General features: G+C 38.5%; 1 protein-coding gene across 9 annotated transcripts in view; it reads left to right on the top strand.

The window, feature by feature from the left end:
• The window catches only part of arhgef1 (Rho guanine nucleotide exchange factor 1), a 55,282-nt gene that overhangs the window by 26,679 nt on the left and 11,595 nt on the right, over positions 1–17,008 (top strand). For 4 of the 9 annotated variants that reach the window (XM_088084317.1, XM_088084318.1, XM_088084311.1 and 1 more), the window contains 11 exons: positions 803–845; positions 1,004–1,109; positions 4,428–4,568; positions 7,698–7,727; positions 8,644–8,755; positions 9,352–9,427; positions 9,656–9,685; positions 10,512–10,712; positions 11,685–11,826; positions 13,374–13,385; positions 14,629–14,793. In XM_088084317.1, the coding sequence (XP_087940443.1) occupies positions 803–845; positions 1,004–1,109; positions 4,428–4,568; positions 7,698–7,727; positions 8,644–8,755; positions 9,352–9,427; positions 9,656–9,685; positions 10,512–10,712; positions 11,685–11,826; positions 13,374–13,385; positions 14,629–14,793 (1,058 nt within the window). Of the gene's footprint in view, positions 1–802; positions 846–1,003; positions 1,110–4,427; positions 4,569–7,208; positions 7,607–7,697; positions 7,728–8,643; positions 8,756–9,351; positions 9,428–9,655; positions 9,686–10,511; positions 10,713–11,684; positions 11,827–13,373; positions 13,386–14,628; positions 14,794–17,008 lie in introns of those variants that run through there. The other 5 variants (XM_088084314.1, XM_088084316.1, XM_088084315.1 and 2 more) reach the window with 5 other exon arrangements.

The following is a 17,008-nucleotide window of genomic DNA, read 5'->3' as shown; positions in this document are numbered from 1 at the left end:
CCTGCCTGCCTGTCTGTCTGTCTTCTTGTCTGTCTGTCTGTCTGTCTTTCGTCCGACCCCACAGCTTCCTGTCAGGATCGTGGGAAAGCCCTTTGGGAGGAATCATGCTCTTCTTTTTTTTCATCTCTTGACTCGATGTTGGCCCATGTGGTTATTTTCATGTCAGAGGCAGAGCTGTGTGTGTCTCCTATCTGGAACATGTGCTTTTTCCTGGGGTTGTTTTATTTCTAAGGTTAAAATGACCCCTTGTGGTGAAATGTAGCTACTACATACTGGATTTGGATGCCAATCAGTTGATACTGCACTGTTTTTTCTTGGGATGATGCATAACAACGAGACAATAGACACTCAGTTGCCAGTTTAGTAGGTACACCTGACCTAAACAAGTCCAACTAATGTCCAGCCCAGTTTAACTGTATTGCATTATATTGAGAGGTATATGTGTTGATTAGCTTACATCAATTGATATAAGTGGAGTGGACAGAATAATAAAAACTTAATCTCAATAAACTGTAGCCTCCAAAAATTACCACAAGTTTTAATCAACAACTCTCTCAAACAGTTTCTACAAAAACTGAAGATTATAATCATCATGAAAGATTTACTGCAGAACTGTTGTTTTAGACAGGATTATTTTTAACAAGGTGTACCTGATAAACTGGAAAATGATTGTGGATCAAAGTAAAATAAGGTTCAGACATAAGTTGTAAATGTCTGTTTTATATATATTATGTAATAAACACTAATATAATATTATTTTTCTGTCTCTGTACTCATTTTGTCTTTTGTCTTCACATTACAGATTCTCAGAGTGGCGCTACCACCTAATGTAGCCTATGAACTGGGTAAGTTCTCCTGTGGTGTATTTCTAAAAAAAAGGCATTTTGCATTTATTTTCCATTATACATATTATATTATACACACCTCAGCAGCCCCACTGAGTGTCTTCTTTACTGTCCTGCTAATTCTCATTCATTTGTTTCTCCTGTCCTCTTTCACGAAGACCGAACGCGTCCAGATCTGCTCCACGAGGACACCCAAAGGCGTTATGCTTCTGAGGTTCAGAGCCTGCAGGCTGCTGAAGTGGCCAAACAGCTGGATGATTTCAGGTGAGAATCCCAACCTGACCTCTACTCAGCCAGTAAAGCATAGTTTCAACTTAGTCATCCCCCCAATCTCCTTCTGATATCTGCATATTAGCGTTTTAAAAATCCCCTTTGCTGTGGGAAACAAAAGCAACACTGTCCAACCTCCACAATGAAAATGGCAAGTTTAAAAAAGATTTGGATTGTGCAATAAGACATAACTGCTTTTTGTTTGGGTTGATTGTTGCAAAGTTCAAAAACAATCAAAACAACTTGAACACAACTAGGAAAAGTCCACGCAGGACTCTCATGCCCGATGTTGATTCTTTTTTGTGGAGCGACCAGGCAGAGTTGATTTGCTGCCTAAATCATCATCATTAATCATCATAAATCGTCATAATATTGTTCTACAAGAGCCACGTACAATTAGCAAATCGTCTGTAGTTTTAACAGGTCCACGAGCAAGTCAGGCTTCATCTGTAGGGCACCGATTATTAGATTATGTTTGTCTTTTGTATCAGTAAAAGTTGAATCCTGCAGTCAATGTTTGTTTTCTATTTTTTGTGGCATTTTTTTTGTTTAGAGTTGTGAGAGGTGAGGTGAGGTAATCAGAAACAGTCAATTTAAGTGATCTAATTTTTTTTTACATGTGTCAGCCTGCAGACTACAACTTATTGCAACTCACTATTTTCTCAACAGTTTAGTTACAGCCACAGTTCAGAGTAGCAAAAATTTGAATTTTATTTATGTAATTTGCACAAAAAAACACAATAAAGTAAAACTGCAGATTAAAACAGATTGTGCAGGTGAGAAAAAAAAATCCATAAAGGGTATTAAAATATCTCACCTAAATAAACAATGAAAACAGTGATAAAGACAAAAGACAAACAAAAGAAAAATAAAGCAAAAAAAGGTTTTTGTAAAAATAAAATAAAAACATTACATAAGAAAAAATTAACAAAGTAATAAGGTGAAAAAGCTGACATGAAGTCTCTATTTAAAATTTAAACATTGCAGATAAAATACACACATACAAAACTCCAGGCTCCACAACCTTACACCAAAAACAAGTGTGAGAGGAGTTTTGAAACTTTCTTTAGATGAGTAATTTATCTCAGAGGAAGCTAATTGTGTGTTCATATTTTATATATAACCATCATTTCCCTAAAAATTTGTTAAAATCTAACTACCCTACATGCAGCTGCTGCCACTGACTTTTATGCCTCATTTCCTCTGCAGAGATCGACTCACCTCACTTTTAGTAGATTTCCATTATCAGGTTTTCCACTGCAGATAGTTCCCTCTCAGAGTGGGCAGGATTGTCAGGCGCAGAGTACACAGTGTGGGGCATAGTTATATGGCCTACTTTATATATATATATATATATATATATATATATATATATATATATATATATATATATATATAATTTATTTATTTATTTATTTTTTCAATTGTCGGGTTTGTCGGATTTCCCATCCCTGACCAATCAGTGGTCTGCAGGGTGTCAACTTCACTCTCTAGTATTGGCTCAACTGGCTGATACCAAAACAGTAACAGGTATGATTCACAGCTTTTGCTGATGGAAAACGGAAAAAGAGCAAGTCAAGTTGAGTAGAGATTTGCACACCATAATGTGGAAATGCTGCGCTACTTAGGACGTCCTTAAAAGTTTCTCTCTGTTGTTGCTTCTTCGCAGCTAAAGCCATATATACATTGTTTTTTCTGAAAGGCTTTCACTGTGAATAGCAGGAGTATGACAACAAGAAAAGTTCATCTTTCTTTTTTGTTATTGTGAAATTTTTTATTAGATTTTTTAACAAGAAAATTAGAAAAAGAATGAGACAATAACAAATAAAAACAAAACAAACAAACAGGCAGGTAAACTAACAAGTAGTGACAGACATTGATACAAAAAAGGCAACTATTTAGTCACAATAATGTGCCAGGCAATACTGCAACATTTCACTCACAAGTTCACTGTACAGAACCATCAGTAACTTTACATGGTCAAATTGTTCCCTCCAGACATATATCTGCTGAAACTATCCCATTGTTCCTGAACCATTTCACTTTTACACTTCAGTCTTCCCAACATCTTTTCACATGCAATGGTTTCCAGCGTTTAATCTCTCCGCATATCCAGTGTCGGACAGGGTTCCCATGGATCCTTAAAAGGTCTTAAAAGGCATTAAATTCACTAATCTTAAAATACGGCCTTAATTTGTATTAAAATGTCTAAGATTAATCTTTCAAAATCTTTAGAAGTCAAAGACATTGGAAGTAGGATGTTATGAATTGCTATTTTCTGACGTTGCGTTGTAAAGTCACTAAATAAATGGTAACATTTATTTATTTTTTTAATAATTCACTTAATTCCTCTTTTCAAACTCTTCATGATGGGAATTAAAGCAGTGAAATAATCCCACATACAGTGTGAGGCACACAGAATCAGTAATAAAAATAACTAATAAATGCAAGGTATTTCCCAATTCTAACCAGGTCAGACTTTTTCCACTGGACCAAAAATGTAATATTTTTTGTTAACATAAATGTTTGGGCAAAATTGTTCTTAACTAGACTTACTGATGCACAAATCAAACTTCTCCACAATGTTGTCGATCTCTGTATGTCGCTTTGTTGAAAATTTAATAAAAAAAGATTTGGAATAAAATTGTTCTTAACTCTGTAAAAAAGGTTTGTTAATTTATTTTATTTTATTTATGTATTTATTTTTTACATTTTCAGTGTAGGTTATTGTGAAATTGGTCTTAAACTTCATCCCGAGCAGCATTAAAAAAATGGCCTTTAACTGTAGGAACCCTGCAGGAGTTTCAGGCTTCTTCCGACACTTCATCATCATCATCTGGGCACAGTTTAGTCAGCCAGGGGAGAAATCCTAGGACATTCCCTTAAAGCAAGAAAAGGTCATCTTGATCTTTCTTACTTTTTTTCGCATTTATTAGCATTTTGCCCCTGTGATGCTTAAGATTAGTTTTTAATCTGATCCAAAGAAGTTGTGCTGCCTTGGATAAGAACGTACAGGAAAATGTGAGATTTCAGAGTAAGTTGCCAAAAAGCATAGCTCACAATAAAAAAATGTGCACATCACGGTCAGGATAATGATAATTAGTGTCTTTTTGTGAATTAAAAAGGTTTCTGTTCACTTGGAACTGTTGATGAATAGGCATATTTTAGGCATGGCAATGCACTGAGCGGCCCTCTTCATCTATATTATGTGTCTGCTCACAGAATCAGGAAAACATTCATCACTTTACTCTAATAATCCTTTTTTTCCCCAATATTAATCTGGCCAAACTCCTTCTGCTGTATCTTGCACAGGCAAAAGAGGATGATGGGTATGACACCCAACGAGGCTGAGCTCATCGACGTGGAGAGCCACTATCCCACCGACCGCATCCCGATGGAGATGAAGGAGAAGTCTGTAGCGGAGAACCTGCTGGAAAAGATGTCTGAGACACAGTGAGTGTTTCTCTCTCTCATTGCTCCTCACAGCAGCAAGAACAAGATTATTTATTCTTCCTATTAGGAGGAGTTGTTTGCAGTATCGTTGTCTTAGGGCTGCTCGATTATGGCAAAAATCGTAATCACGATTATTTAGGTAAATATTGATGTCAGGATTGTTTACCATGATTACTCATTTACATTGTAAACATGTTGCATTTATTGAACATAAAAAACTTCTATAAACAGTTGAATTTTAATTTCCCTTTAAAACTTTTCCCATTGAGCTTCTTTTAATTCCTTAATTGAATTCCTATTGAGTCACTTTTTATAATGTGTCGTTAACTGATGACTTGCAGTGGATTTCGATGGGGTTGTTCTTTTCTCCCTTTTGTTTTTTTGTTATTTGGTCATCGTTAAATTTGTGTTTAAACTTAAATTGATTAAAATGATTTGACGCGTTGCCGTGTTGTGCAGACACCACCATGTAGCAAATCTTGCATTTTATTCTTTTTTTTTGCTCCACGTCGGATGCCTCGTATCCAAAGTGTTCCCATACGACGGAATTAGTCCTGCCTAATTTGCTCACCAAACACTGTTACTTTTCTTCCGTCATCTTCCCTCGTGCTGATACAACTTGCCTCGCTGGTACTTTCAGCTGCTTGTGTTGAGCTTAGGCTGAGGGAAGGAGCAGCAAAAAAGTGCATGCACGTGGCACTCATGGCACAAGACAAAATAAGGGTGCGCTTGCAAAATGGGATGTGGAAAAGTTGTTATTGTTTTTTCTCGAGTACATTGTTTTTGTAATTGTTGGGAGTCGAAAATTCTTAGTTGAGTAACCATTTTGGGTGCCCCGAAGTAAAAGTGAAATTCATTTTCTGCATTTAATTAGATGTTGGTGAGCACTTCAAAAGCTTGGGAGGACACCAAACTCGACCAGTCACATCATCAGTGGACAAAAATAGCAACTGCTGTAGAAAATATCGGGTTCTTTGAGGAAAAAAACTTGTATTCCAGTTTAAACACATGAGGAGAGATCAATCGCCACTTCCAAGGAGCACTTTGGTTGTGTACGCTGTTAACAGTGAAGCTTTCGCTTTATAGAAACCTGGTATACACGCAGCAGTTTAAATCAATACACTTTTAGATTTCCATCACTCATTGTTCCTCTTTTGGCGGGGCGAGTTCCTTCTCTGAAATGGGAGCTAAAAATGTCCCTCAAAACCTCATTCTAACAACTACAATCCTTCCCAGCTCTTGCGGTGGGGACACAACAAAAATGGGTGTCTGCACCTATGAATAAGAACTAGGAATAACTTTCTCCAGTCTGAAAATCTCTTAAGTGGCCTTCTTGTGTATTCCTGTTGGCACTACCACATCTGAAGAACTGAGGGAATCAGGCAAGTGTGGCTGATGACTGATTAAAAGACGAAATGCAATTTTCACCCACGAGAAAACAATACTTCTGAGTGTCACAATGATATTATAAAAAAACCCAACAACTTTTAAATAGTAATTGGACAGTAGGGAAAACACTTCAGTGTCCTCTCTCTTCTCTGCTGCTCTGCCCTTAAAGCTGAGGGGATGATTGGTTTGTGAGATAAAAAAGGTGGAAAAGCAGCATTTTTGAATCCGTTCCCTCTGCAGTTGGCACTACACTTTCTATAAGGCTCTATAGTAGGTATATTCAGCATTAGCTCTGCACATAAACCAATCTAGTGCAAGGCTCACAGAGACAACTCCGGCAGGAGATGGAGAAAATCAAACTCAGTAGACTAGAGAGCTGGAGAGGGAACAGTGATTGGAAGAGAGCACAATAGAGCAAGAAGGAAATGAAGAGGCAGAGAGGAAAAGATGGAGTCAGCAGTGCCACGCTGGCAGGAAGGCTCTCCCATGGCATTTTGCCAAGCGGAGGGAGGGGTGTTGGTGTTTGTGGGGGGTTACACAGCGGAAGAAGCAAAGGGAGAGAAAAGGCCAGAGGGTTATCAGTGCTGGACAGCTCCTGCCCTGGACACGGTTAAAGAAAGAAAGCAAGAGATCTAGGGGAAAGTTAATCTATCCTTGACCCCGTGGCCAACTACAATGTGTTATCCTCCACAAGAAGCAAGTCAGACAGAGAGGGAGAGGAGGCCAGCGAGAGGGCAGGAGACTGTCTAACTTCATCTTGTCAGAACAGAGAAAAAAAAAAGAACAACAGAAATGATAGGAGATGCACTGTGCACGAGCTGCCCTCGTCCTGTGGATATAACCGCGCTGTCAGTGGAGAAGACACAAAAAGCCGACAAAGCACTCTGTGTCTCTGAAAATTCAGCTTTGGACTCACTCGGTTACCATCACACAGTTGGATCTTTATCCACAATGCACAAAAGATTCACTTACTTTATTCATTACTGCCGACAGTCATTTCTCTGTTACCCTCACACGTCTCCCACACTCTTGCACCCGCTGACCCCCCTCCCATTCGACCACAACACAGTGACCCCTCTCATTGGTCTTTCTGGTGCTGACAATGAGGCAACCAGACCATTTCATTGGATTATGCAGGGAATTCCCGGGGAAACCCCTCCCACCCTTTATGTTCAAAACATGAGTATCCAATTTCCACAGTCTTGCCTGCATGTTGCATCAGACAAAAACATGGTTAAATAGACATTTCCGCTGTGCTTGACCGTTTCTTACGTCGGATTCCCTTTTGCAGACAGCTTACCGGAGACACAGACCAGAGCAGAAAAACTTTTAGACAGCCTAGGGGCAAAAGTTTAAATTATTTGCAGATCTTTAAGAGTGCAGTTGATTTTTGATTTTTCTAGAGCAGACAGAGGTGCAGCTTTTGATGCATCTTTTACTTTTTTGATCTTTTTTAGTTTTTTTTTTTTTCTTTTTTTTTCTGCAAATTTTAGAATATGTTCAATAGCTTTTGCTCTGAACACAAAAACACAACAATCAGCTTTGAGTTGGCTCAGGAAAAGCAAAGTCATTTCAGATTCCACCGGCCCAAAACAAACCTAATAATCAGTCGAGCAAGAGAAAGGAAAAATGCTACTTAAGAGGAAGAGGTGAGCTTGGTGCTGCAAGATAAGCGAGCCTGTTTTTGCTTTTGTCCCTTTTTAATAGTAACGTCACTGACACCTGTCTTTCTCTTTGCAGACCCACAATTGTCTCAGACGAGGAAAAATGGTGAGTAAAGTTTTTTTAGTGATGTTTGTAATATTTGCATGAGTTTTCTGTTTGAGTTTGTATTTGTGCATGTGGAGCTGATTTGATCTCTGCATGCTTCTCCGAGCCTGGGTGTGGTCAAACCACAAGATTTTTATACTGGCTAATGTGCAACAAATACTCATTAAAGTCTGAGCTGATTTCAGTTTAGTTTTTCTACATAATATGTCCTTTGTGCAAATATATATCTTTATAATTTAAACTTGTAAAAAAGACTGCAATGCATTTTAAAATGTTCATCATCTTGATTAATGTGTTGCACATACAGTAAATTATTAAACCCTGTCATGCACTGTTTTTCCTTTTCTTTTACCAGTTCTGGTCCTTTGTGATTAAAGTTCTTTATGTTAGACTCGGTATATTCAGACAGCATGCTCTGTAAAACTGAGACACTTGTGCTTTTCTCTTCTGCACATCCCCAGAGGCCCCTCCCTAAGTTTTTTTTCCTCACAACTTCTCTTATTTCTCTCAACTCCTCCTTTGTCTTTATCTGTCACGTTTACTCTCCTCCTGACTTTTTTCAACTCCTCCTCCTCCCTCTCTGGACCTCTTCGACTCTCCACCTCCCCTTTTCCCACCTCCCTCCATCTGCCCATCCTCATTTTCATCCTCTCTCCCCGCTTTTGCACTGTCCATTTTGTGCAAGTCTCTCAGCATTATAATGAGTAACACCAGAGACTATGCAAATATACTTTGCTGCAGCCTTAAATGTGAAATACACTACGGACAGAAGCATCTACAAGAATCGTATTACCATGAATTTGAATAAGTTTAATTATACTTTTTTAAAAAATTCTGCAAAACAGAACATTAACAAATAAGTAAAAACAGCAATGGGTATTTTTAATTAATACTCTCTATCTAACTTCTCTCGCAGCCAATCCATCTTTACAGCGGTGGCCTTCTACATGAAGCACCTCGGGGTGAAAACCCGAGCGGTGGACAGTAAGAAGTCCAGAGGAGGCTTCTTCAGGAGACAGCTAGTGAAGGTGAGCCGCCATCACATATGTGGAGGGACAACATCCCCATCCTATTAGCAAAAACCAAATAAATCAATCATCACCGAAGTCAATAAATGCACTGTCCTTATGAAACCTTTAAGGAAAGGATACTCATCTCCTTCCAGGATTTTATGACATTTCTAGGATTTTAAGATGTTTCTGGGAATTTATGATGTTTCTAGGATTTTAGGATGTTTCTAGGATTTTAAGATGTTTCTTGGATTTTAGGATGTTTCTAGGATTTTAGGAACATTAGGGGTTTTGCTGGACCTCTGTTGGGGATGCAGGGGGTCCTCCACTGGCCCTTTTTTTTTGATAAACAAGCTCTATTTTGAGGCTGTTTTATGCATGATTGCACCTTATGTATACTGAAAGTACAAAAACAATTCACAGTCACACTGTGAATCACTTCATTTTTATCATGAATTAGAAAATGGTGGAGGCAACCTGGCAAACAGCTGGGGGCCAGATTTGGCCCGTAGGCTATAGGTTGAGTATCGATGTTTTAAGGGCTAAAAGAAACAAAAAATGCTTTCACACATATTTGACTACCTCCCTTGCCCCTACCTGTGTTGTCTCTCCAGAACAAGAAGGATGAATCTACAAAGGGCAAGCCCAGAGGGGTGTTTCCTGGCATCCCCAGCTGGATCGCAGGCAACAGTATGTATCTGCTTTTTTTGTCCCAGCAAACATTAGCTCTGTTACTTTATTTTTGCATCTTTTATTTCATTTCTGAATGATTTTTGAAAGTATTCTACACGTATGCATAAATATGTATGATTATGCATTATAGTGACATATATCTTTATGTGGTATTATTGAATACTGATTTTTCATGAGTGGCCTGGATATGAGAACATGTTGTCCTGCCCTTCTTTCCTGTTACAGTTGACGTCAAACCTAAAACGGAGGCTGAAGGTACTAGTCGTTCGGAGTTTCCAACCCCCCCTTTTATCTGTAGATTGCTCACATCCGAACTAATCAACACCATTAGCATGCCTGCATGTCCCAAATCAAACTGGGAGGGGATGTGGGTGGAGAATTGTGTAGTTCTGTTTTGCAGGGTGGTTGTTTGAAGAATTAGTTGCACTGTGTATTTTGTAATTACCAGAAAAACCTCACACAGCTCACATAGTATCCCATCTGCAGGGGTTTTGGGTGTTCTCTTGCACCAAACTAACCCTCTTATTTATTACAGAGGCCCTGATTGCACCATACTCATCCTGCCTGTTTGTCTGTCTCAGAGTCCCTTTTTCATTGACTAAAGTGCTTTTATAACATTTTTTTTTTGTGGTACCTGCTTTAGGGCTACACGATATGAGGAAAATACGTGATATGCGATAACACTGTTGCACAATCAAAATATTACTTAATAAACAAATATTAAACTGTGCTCAGTTTTCTGTTGCTTTCAGTAAACTGTTTAAGTACAGAAAATTGGCTGTTGAGCTAATAAAATCAAAGGAAATTATTTCCAGTGTTCTTTTATTGAACAAATTAAACATTAAAGTGAACACAAAAGACACCAGTTAAAAAAAGAATGATTTTAAAGTGCAGTTTTCTACTAATTCTCTCTTTCAACTAACTCAAAAGATGCCTGAGTGTAATATTGTAGTCTTTTGCGATGTGTTTATCGTGTTGTTGACATCGTGAAGATGATGAAAAAAAAATATTGTGCAGCCCTAATCTTCTTAGTCTTTAGTTCAGCACTGTTTAACTTGTCACACCTTTACCTCCTCTTCAGCGGAAAAGGAGAAAGTGAATCCAGAGCGTAAGGGTCCAACTCCCGGCAGATGCTCCTTGACCGACCCTGCAGCTCCTTCCCTTCCCAGCAGGAAGTCTGGTTCCTCTGGAAGCCCCGCCTCCCTGCCTGGGTCAGAGATCAGTGAGGGGTCAGGCAACAACATCAGCACCGCCAACAGCCCCGAGTCTTTACACATGGATGGTAAACCTGCTCATTGAATGGACTAACTTACTATCAGCTCTGTGAGGCACAGTGGTGCTTTGAGCTTAATGCTATTTTCAGCATGCTCACAGTGGCAGTGCTGACATGATGTTTAGCAGGTTTAACCCTTTGAAACCTGAGGAATGTGGCCTGATTTCAGTCAAAAAACATTGTAAAAAGGCAATGAAAGAGGAAATGGCCCGACATTTAGGAAGAAATTAGCAAAAAGTACAAGAAAATTACCTGAAAAGTATATTTAAAAAAAAGTAAAACAACAAACAAGTAACTGACCTGGATAAAGTGTTAAAAAATCACAATAATTCTGTAACATAATTTTAAATATGTAAATATAATTAGTAAAAAAAACAGTTTTCCCTCACTTTTTTCTTCTTGCCTATCAAATAATTGTAAAAGGCGTCCGAAAGCAGCACGAGAAAAGTGATATCACTCCAGATTTCAAGGGGTTAATATTCAATGTTCACCACCTTCGTTTAACTTGTTAACATGCTTTAAATACATAATTTAATGTGACTGTGAATAATCATGTCACTGCTTTTTATAATGTATTTGTTGCTTGCAGATAAACACTAAGATGTTTGTGATTAGTTTGGTGGCACACTCAAGACTCCTTAGTTTAGTCATTCAAATTATCTAAAAAAAAACTTCTATTAAAATAATGAAAAAAGAAATACTATATATATATATATATATATATATATATATATATATATATATATATATATATATATATATATATATTGGCTTATAAACAGCATATCATGATTGTGTGGTATCAGCATTTGAAGTAGAAAAATCACAATTTGATATCTGGTGTAAAAAAAGATATAAATGTATATATCTTGTGTAAATAGATATACCTGTACTTTATTTATCCATTATTGTTAATGAGATATACATAGGTTCATTTGCAGGATAAAAGCACAAACTAATTTTCCTTTTTTAATCTTCCAGGCCTCCCAAGCAATCGCTTAGAGCCTCCGACCCTGTCAGATGGTGGTGACGTGTCCCCTGTCGGGCTGGGAGTAGGGCTAACTGTCGGGGAGCCCCTCTCACCCATGGACACTCCCACTGAGGACAATGTGGAGAAAGACAGGTGAGAATGAAGGAGATGGTAATAAAAAAAAAACAAAACAGTAGCATCCAGGGAGTGAGATAATAACTGCTGTGTGGAGACTCAATAATAAGAAATTACAGGATTAGAGATTGTAATGAGATTATAATCAGACTGTATGAGAGGTGTATAAATCCAATGACCAGGGGGAAGGGGGACACGTTTGAGGTGCTCAGGCTGAGGGAGCATGGTAAAACTCCCCCCAGCAGTCTGTCCCTGCCGTGTGCAAGCTTTTGTCATGCTGCCCGTTGCTCGCTCGCTAACAGATCCTGCAGATTTGAGAAGGACCCTGACCAGGTGAACTCGGACCCAAACTTCCCCTCCAGCCCTTTGCCTTCCCTCTTCCCCCTGCCCTCTCTTCTTTCTCTTCTCACAACGGCTCGTGTGCTTCTAATATCCTTCTGTCCCATTTGTCTTCTTCTGTGTGCATCCTGTTGTGCATTTCCTAATGTTAACAACAGAGCTTCCTTGCAGTTTTTGTTGCAGGCATTGTTTGTGTAGTTCTGACTCTCGTGTTTTTATTGGATTCAGGTACTTGTTGGTCAATGCACTGGTGACTTCTCCTAGACTGAGACACTTGTACTTGCCACGGTTGTATGGCACTGATTATAGATGAGGCTTACTCTGCTGCAACTCTCTAACCAGTAAACAGGTTTGGCATTTCATTTAGACAATTTAGCGAATGCATAGAAATGGTGATACTGATAAATTTTTCCACAGCTTGAAAAAAAAAAGTTAAAATTTGCCTCTGAGTCTACCGCAAAGTTTTAGACAACGTGGTTAATATTCACACTGTGCAGCTATTTAGTTAAAGCTGTAGCTGGTAACTTTTATCAAAATAACTTTTTGTCATATTTGCTGAAACTGTCACTGTATCCACGCAGTAGTACAAGACATTTGCTCTGTTAATAAAATCATGTTCCTCTGCCTCCTTGTAGTGCTTCTATAGCATTTTCAAGAATCACAAAAACAACTTATTGGCGAAGAAGGTCGACTTTTGAAACGCCCCACATCACCTGTGTCTCAGCCAAAACTTTGCATCTGACCACACTGCAAAGACTTCAGCCAACAGCCAACTAGATGGACGATGGACGGGCATCAGACACTTAACGATGGCCCGGTTTGTCAGGGCCCTCATGTGCTTTTGTGTGGCAGTACTGATAGTTTCGGCAAACATGACAAAAAGTTATTTTCATAAGAGTTACCAACTCCAAGCTCTAATAGTCAAAAGTGGACAAAAAGTTTAATTTGACATTTCAGTTTTTGTTGCTCGCCCCGTGTGCTTTCCAAGGTGTCTGCGTCTGTTGTGGCCAGGGCCCGTCCTTTGTCCTGCTTGTCTCCACAGTGTGTGCGGTTACATGTTTTGCCAGGGGCTTTGGCATCTTACTTGGCATGCTACACTGAAGGAGGTTAGAACTAGTTTAGTATATCATGTCGGGGTGTGCCTATTGCATGTGATGGTTGCAACTGTGGCTGACAGCTGTTTGAAAGGCAGGTGTGTAACAATGTGGTGTCCCGTGTTTTTACAGACGGAAGACAAGGTGGGTGTCAGCGCCTTGACTGAGTCATGGACATGCTTCAGGCCTTATAGTGATCATACAAACAACACTTACATGCATACACACCAACACAAACATGGCTAAGTATCATGTGTTCGCTTGTGAAGGAATTAGAAAAAGCTTGATTGTTGAGATCAGTTGGATTTTTTTTAGTGGATGTGAATGCACGTTTGTGTGGATTTGTTGACGTAAATGACCAGTTAAGTTGCCTAACTGCAACCTCCTGGTAGAAACATAATGTAGAAGCAGTGCATGGCTACTTTCTTAATCCTTTGCTCCCTTTGCAAATTGGCTTGGTTTTTTTGTTTTTAAAAACACAAGAAGACAATGAGCACCTTAAGAAGAAATAACCCAAAAATGGGGTAATGGCAAGAAATTATTAAAAAAGTAGAGACAGAATTCCTGGAAATAAGCAAAAAAAAGAAAGAAAAGTAAAATGAAACAAAAAAAGGAAAAAATTCAAATAATTTCAATAAATTATCATGATAATATGATAATTGTAAATATGGCCCTGTGGACACATTTTACAAGCTTTTTTTAATTCCCAAATCTACTGATTTCTTGAAATTTGAGGGACATTTCTTGTCAAGGTGTACTTTGCCTTTTGTCCAGTGTTTTTGAAAGAAATCAGACCAATTTGCTCTGGGTTTAAAGTAAGAAATATGTGTGAAAGGCATCCAAAAGCAGCACAAGAAAAGTGATGTTGATTCAGGTTTCAACATACTCTTGTACTTTTTCTTGTAGTCCCAGTAACTCATTAGACAGACATTAGACATTCAACTGCTGTCATGTCTACAGTATATAAAGCATCTGTTCTCTAGTCTAACCAGTATATGCATGGCATACAATGTGTCATGCATATTCACTCATTTCTCATCTCTCTCTATCTTTTGTTGATGTGATTCTTTTTCCTTTTTGAACAACTCTCCCTCATCATTAACACAAATGTCTGTGCACACTGGCTGCATATGACTTTCTCCTCTGCTGTCCCTTCCTTCAAAAATGTTTTCCTTTTGGTATCTCCTCCTTCTTCTCTGTTGGATCTCTTTGTTTCCTCCTTACACACTTTTATTCTTGTTTTCTCCTCGTCATCTCTGTGGCCTCTTTTCCTGTTTTCTTACCCATCTGTCCTCTCTTGCATTTGCTCCCACATTATTTCCCTATCTCAACCCCTCCTTCCCTCTATTCTGTCCCTCATCCCTCCCTCATCCTTCCCTCCCTACAGTAGGAAAGTGATGCGTAGCGAGAGTGCGCGCGTGGACCGGCACTCATCTCGCCGCCGTGGCTCTTCCCGGGCAAAACAGTCTCGCTCCCGTAGTGATGTGGACCTCCAGCCGCCTTCTGCCACGACAACGACACCTGCCCCGCTCACCCCTCAGCACCTCCATCCGTAAGATGGACAAACCCCCGTCTTAATGCCTCTCTGACTGGAGAGGAGCACTGCAGGGACAGACAGGCTGGCAGACAAAACAGGATGAGTGAAATAATCAGAAAGTAATAATGAGAAAATTGATGCATCAAACCAACCTGGCTCATTCAGAACTATAGGGTAGATCACTTTGATAGAATATTTAAATTGATCTTTGTGAAAGGGACTTTTTTTTAAATGTAAGTGTCCATTGTCTCCTGTAAACACAAACTAAATCGATCTGGCTGACAGGTTTACTGACTTGTTCACCTTCAGACGGGTTTGCTGACCTGTGCTCCAACTGACAGGAGTGATAAACAGTTAAACAGCTCTCCTATTTTCAGTAAAAGCTCAGACATGTTGCTCTGTAGAGGAATGATAATCGATCATTGATTAACCCCTAATTAAGGGTTAGCTTGTTGGCTGTTAATTGCCTATAAATTCACAACGCAGTCAGTTGCATTTTGTCAGGAATCAGAGGGAAACATCTAGAGGTTGAGGGGAGAGCTGTTACGTGCAGATAAAACCCAATGGTGTTTAACAAGAAGGCTAGAAAAAGAGGGAAAAATGTTTAAAATTGTGATGTTAAAGTTAATTAATTGATGCAATACCATGTCCGTCATGTAATGGTTACTGTGCAACAGAAAACTGCTATGGCTCTTCCCTAAGTCTGAATTGAAAATCTTCAGTTTTATTCAACCTAAATCATCACCTTTAATTTGTCACTGTATAGAAACTGTACTATTTACCAAAACTATAATATCCTCTCAGGTCTAACGGCATTTTCTGGATTTTATATATCTGGTTAAATTTATTAATTTTTAAAGGTGCTTGCATATAAAATGATACCCATGTGTTTTCTATCTAAATTTTTAGAGTATTTCAGCTCTCTGTATAATGAAGCAGTTTGTCCTTAAAAACTGTGCAAAGAGATCATTTGGTCCTAAAGCTGAAAAAATGGAGATGATGAAAATGTAGCAAAAATGCAAAAATAGGGTGATAAATTATCAAATGATTTCATTATTTAAAGATGATTTGATTAAAACAGTAATGAAATGATGGAAACCATGTTTCATTTTCTCTCGTCTTACATGCTTCACAAAAAGGCCATTTATAATTTCAGGAAAGCGGCCTCAAGGACTTGAGTCACAAAAATGATAGAAGAAATGTACTAAAATGTATATAAATTGAAAAATGAAAAATAGAGTGACAAAATTGATTTGATAAACTTGATGGACATTTCATTTAAAACAGTGTTGCGCCGATAATAAACGGGGCTGTGGTATTATATACCATTCATCATTTACAATACCCGATCTTACTTTTATTGTTACAGCAAGCAATTTCATTTACCTCTGTCAAAATGTCAAATCAAAAACAATGCCTGCTTGTCTAACTTGCAGGCCAGGCGTGCTCGTGAGCTTTTATCTTGGCTTGGCAGCAGGAAATAAAGGGAGGAAAGTGAGAGAATTTATCCTACAAATCTCCGTAGATAATTTTTCAACTACTAATGATGTTTTTCAATATCACATTGACCGGCTTCTATCATTTACTGAAACTGTGCAAATAAGTGATCTAAAATACATCCTAGACTAATTGAGCTAGTTAGTGAGGCGGCAGCAGCGGCTGCTCAGTTAGCGGGGAAAATGATGAAGCATGGCTCTTTTTTCATATCATGACTGTTTTAATCTAAATAAATTAATCAAATCAATTGATAATTTATCACTCTATTTTATATTTCAAAGCCATTTTTAAACCTCTGTTTTTAATTTAAATTCATTTTCATTTCCTCCATTTTTATAAGTTAATTTTTGTTACTTCCACCTTTAATGAAACATACTTTTACGTTTGTGAACCATTTGTTCTGGTGCTTGAAATAGTTTTACCAACGTCTAGGTTCACAAAAGTAGTGCGATATATAATATATATGCTAGGCTCTGCTTAAATACTGTATTTAAGCTACAGGAACAGCAACAGGACATTGACAGTTAGCTTATCTACTGAATACTCCATAAGCCATTAACATTTACATTATGCAATGTTAAGACATCCCTGGAGTGCATTTATTAGAAATGCCACCAGCTGCACACAGCTACTCTTGTCCCTCAGCCAACAACCTCCACTGGTGCCACGTGTGTGTGTGTACCGTCACTGGATAGCCACCTGGGTCGTACTTGAATTACGTTGTACACAAGTG

Source organism: Plectropomus leopardus, chromosome 11 (genome assembly GCF_026936395.1).
Source record: "Plectropomus leopardus strain MGB_pleo_1.0 chromosome 11, ASM2693639v1, whole genome shotgun sequence".
NCBI classification, from domain to species: domain Eukaryota; kingdom Metazoa; phylum Chordata; class Actinopteri; order Perciformes; family Serranidae; genus Plectropomus; species Plectropomus leopardus.
This window is presented reverse-complemented; position numbering and strand designations above follow the sequence as displayed.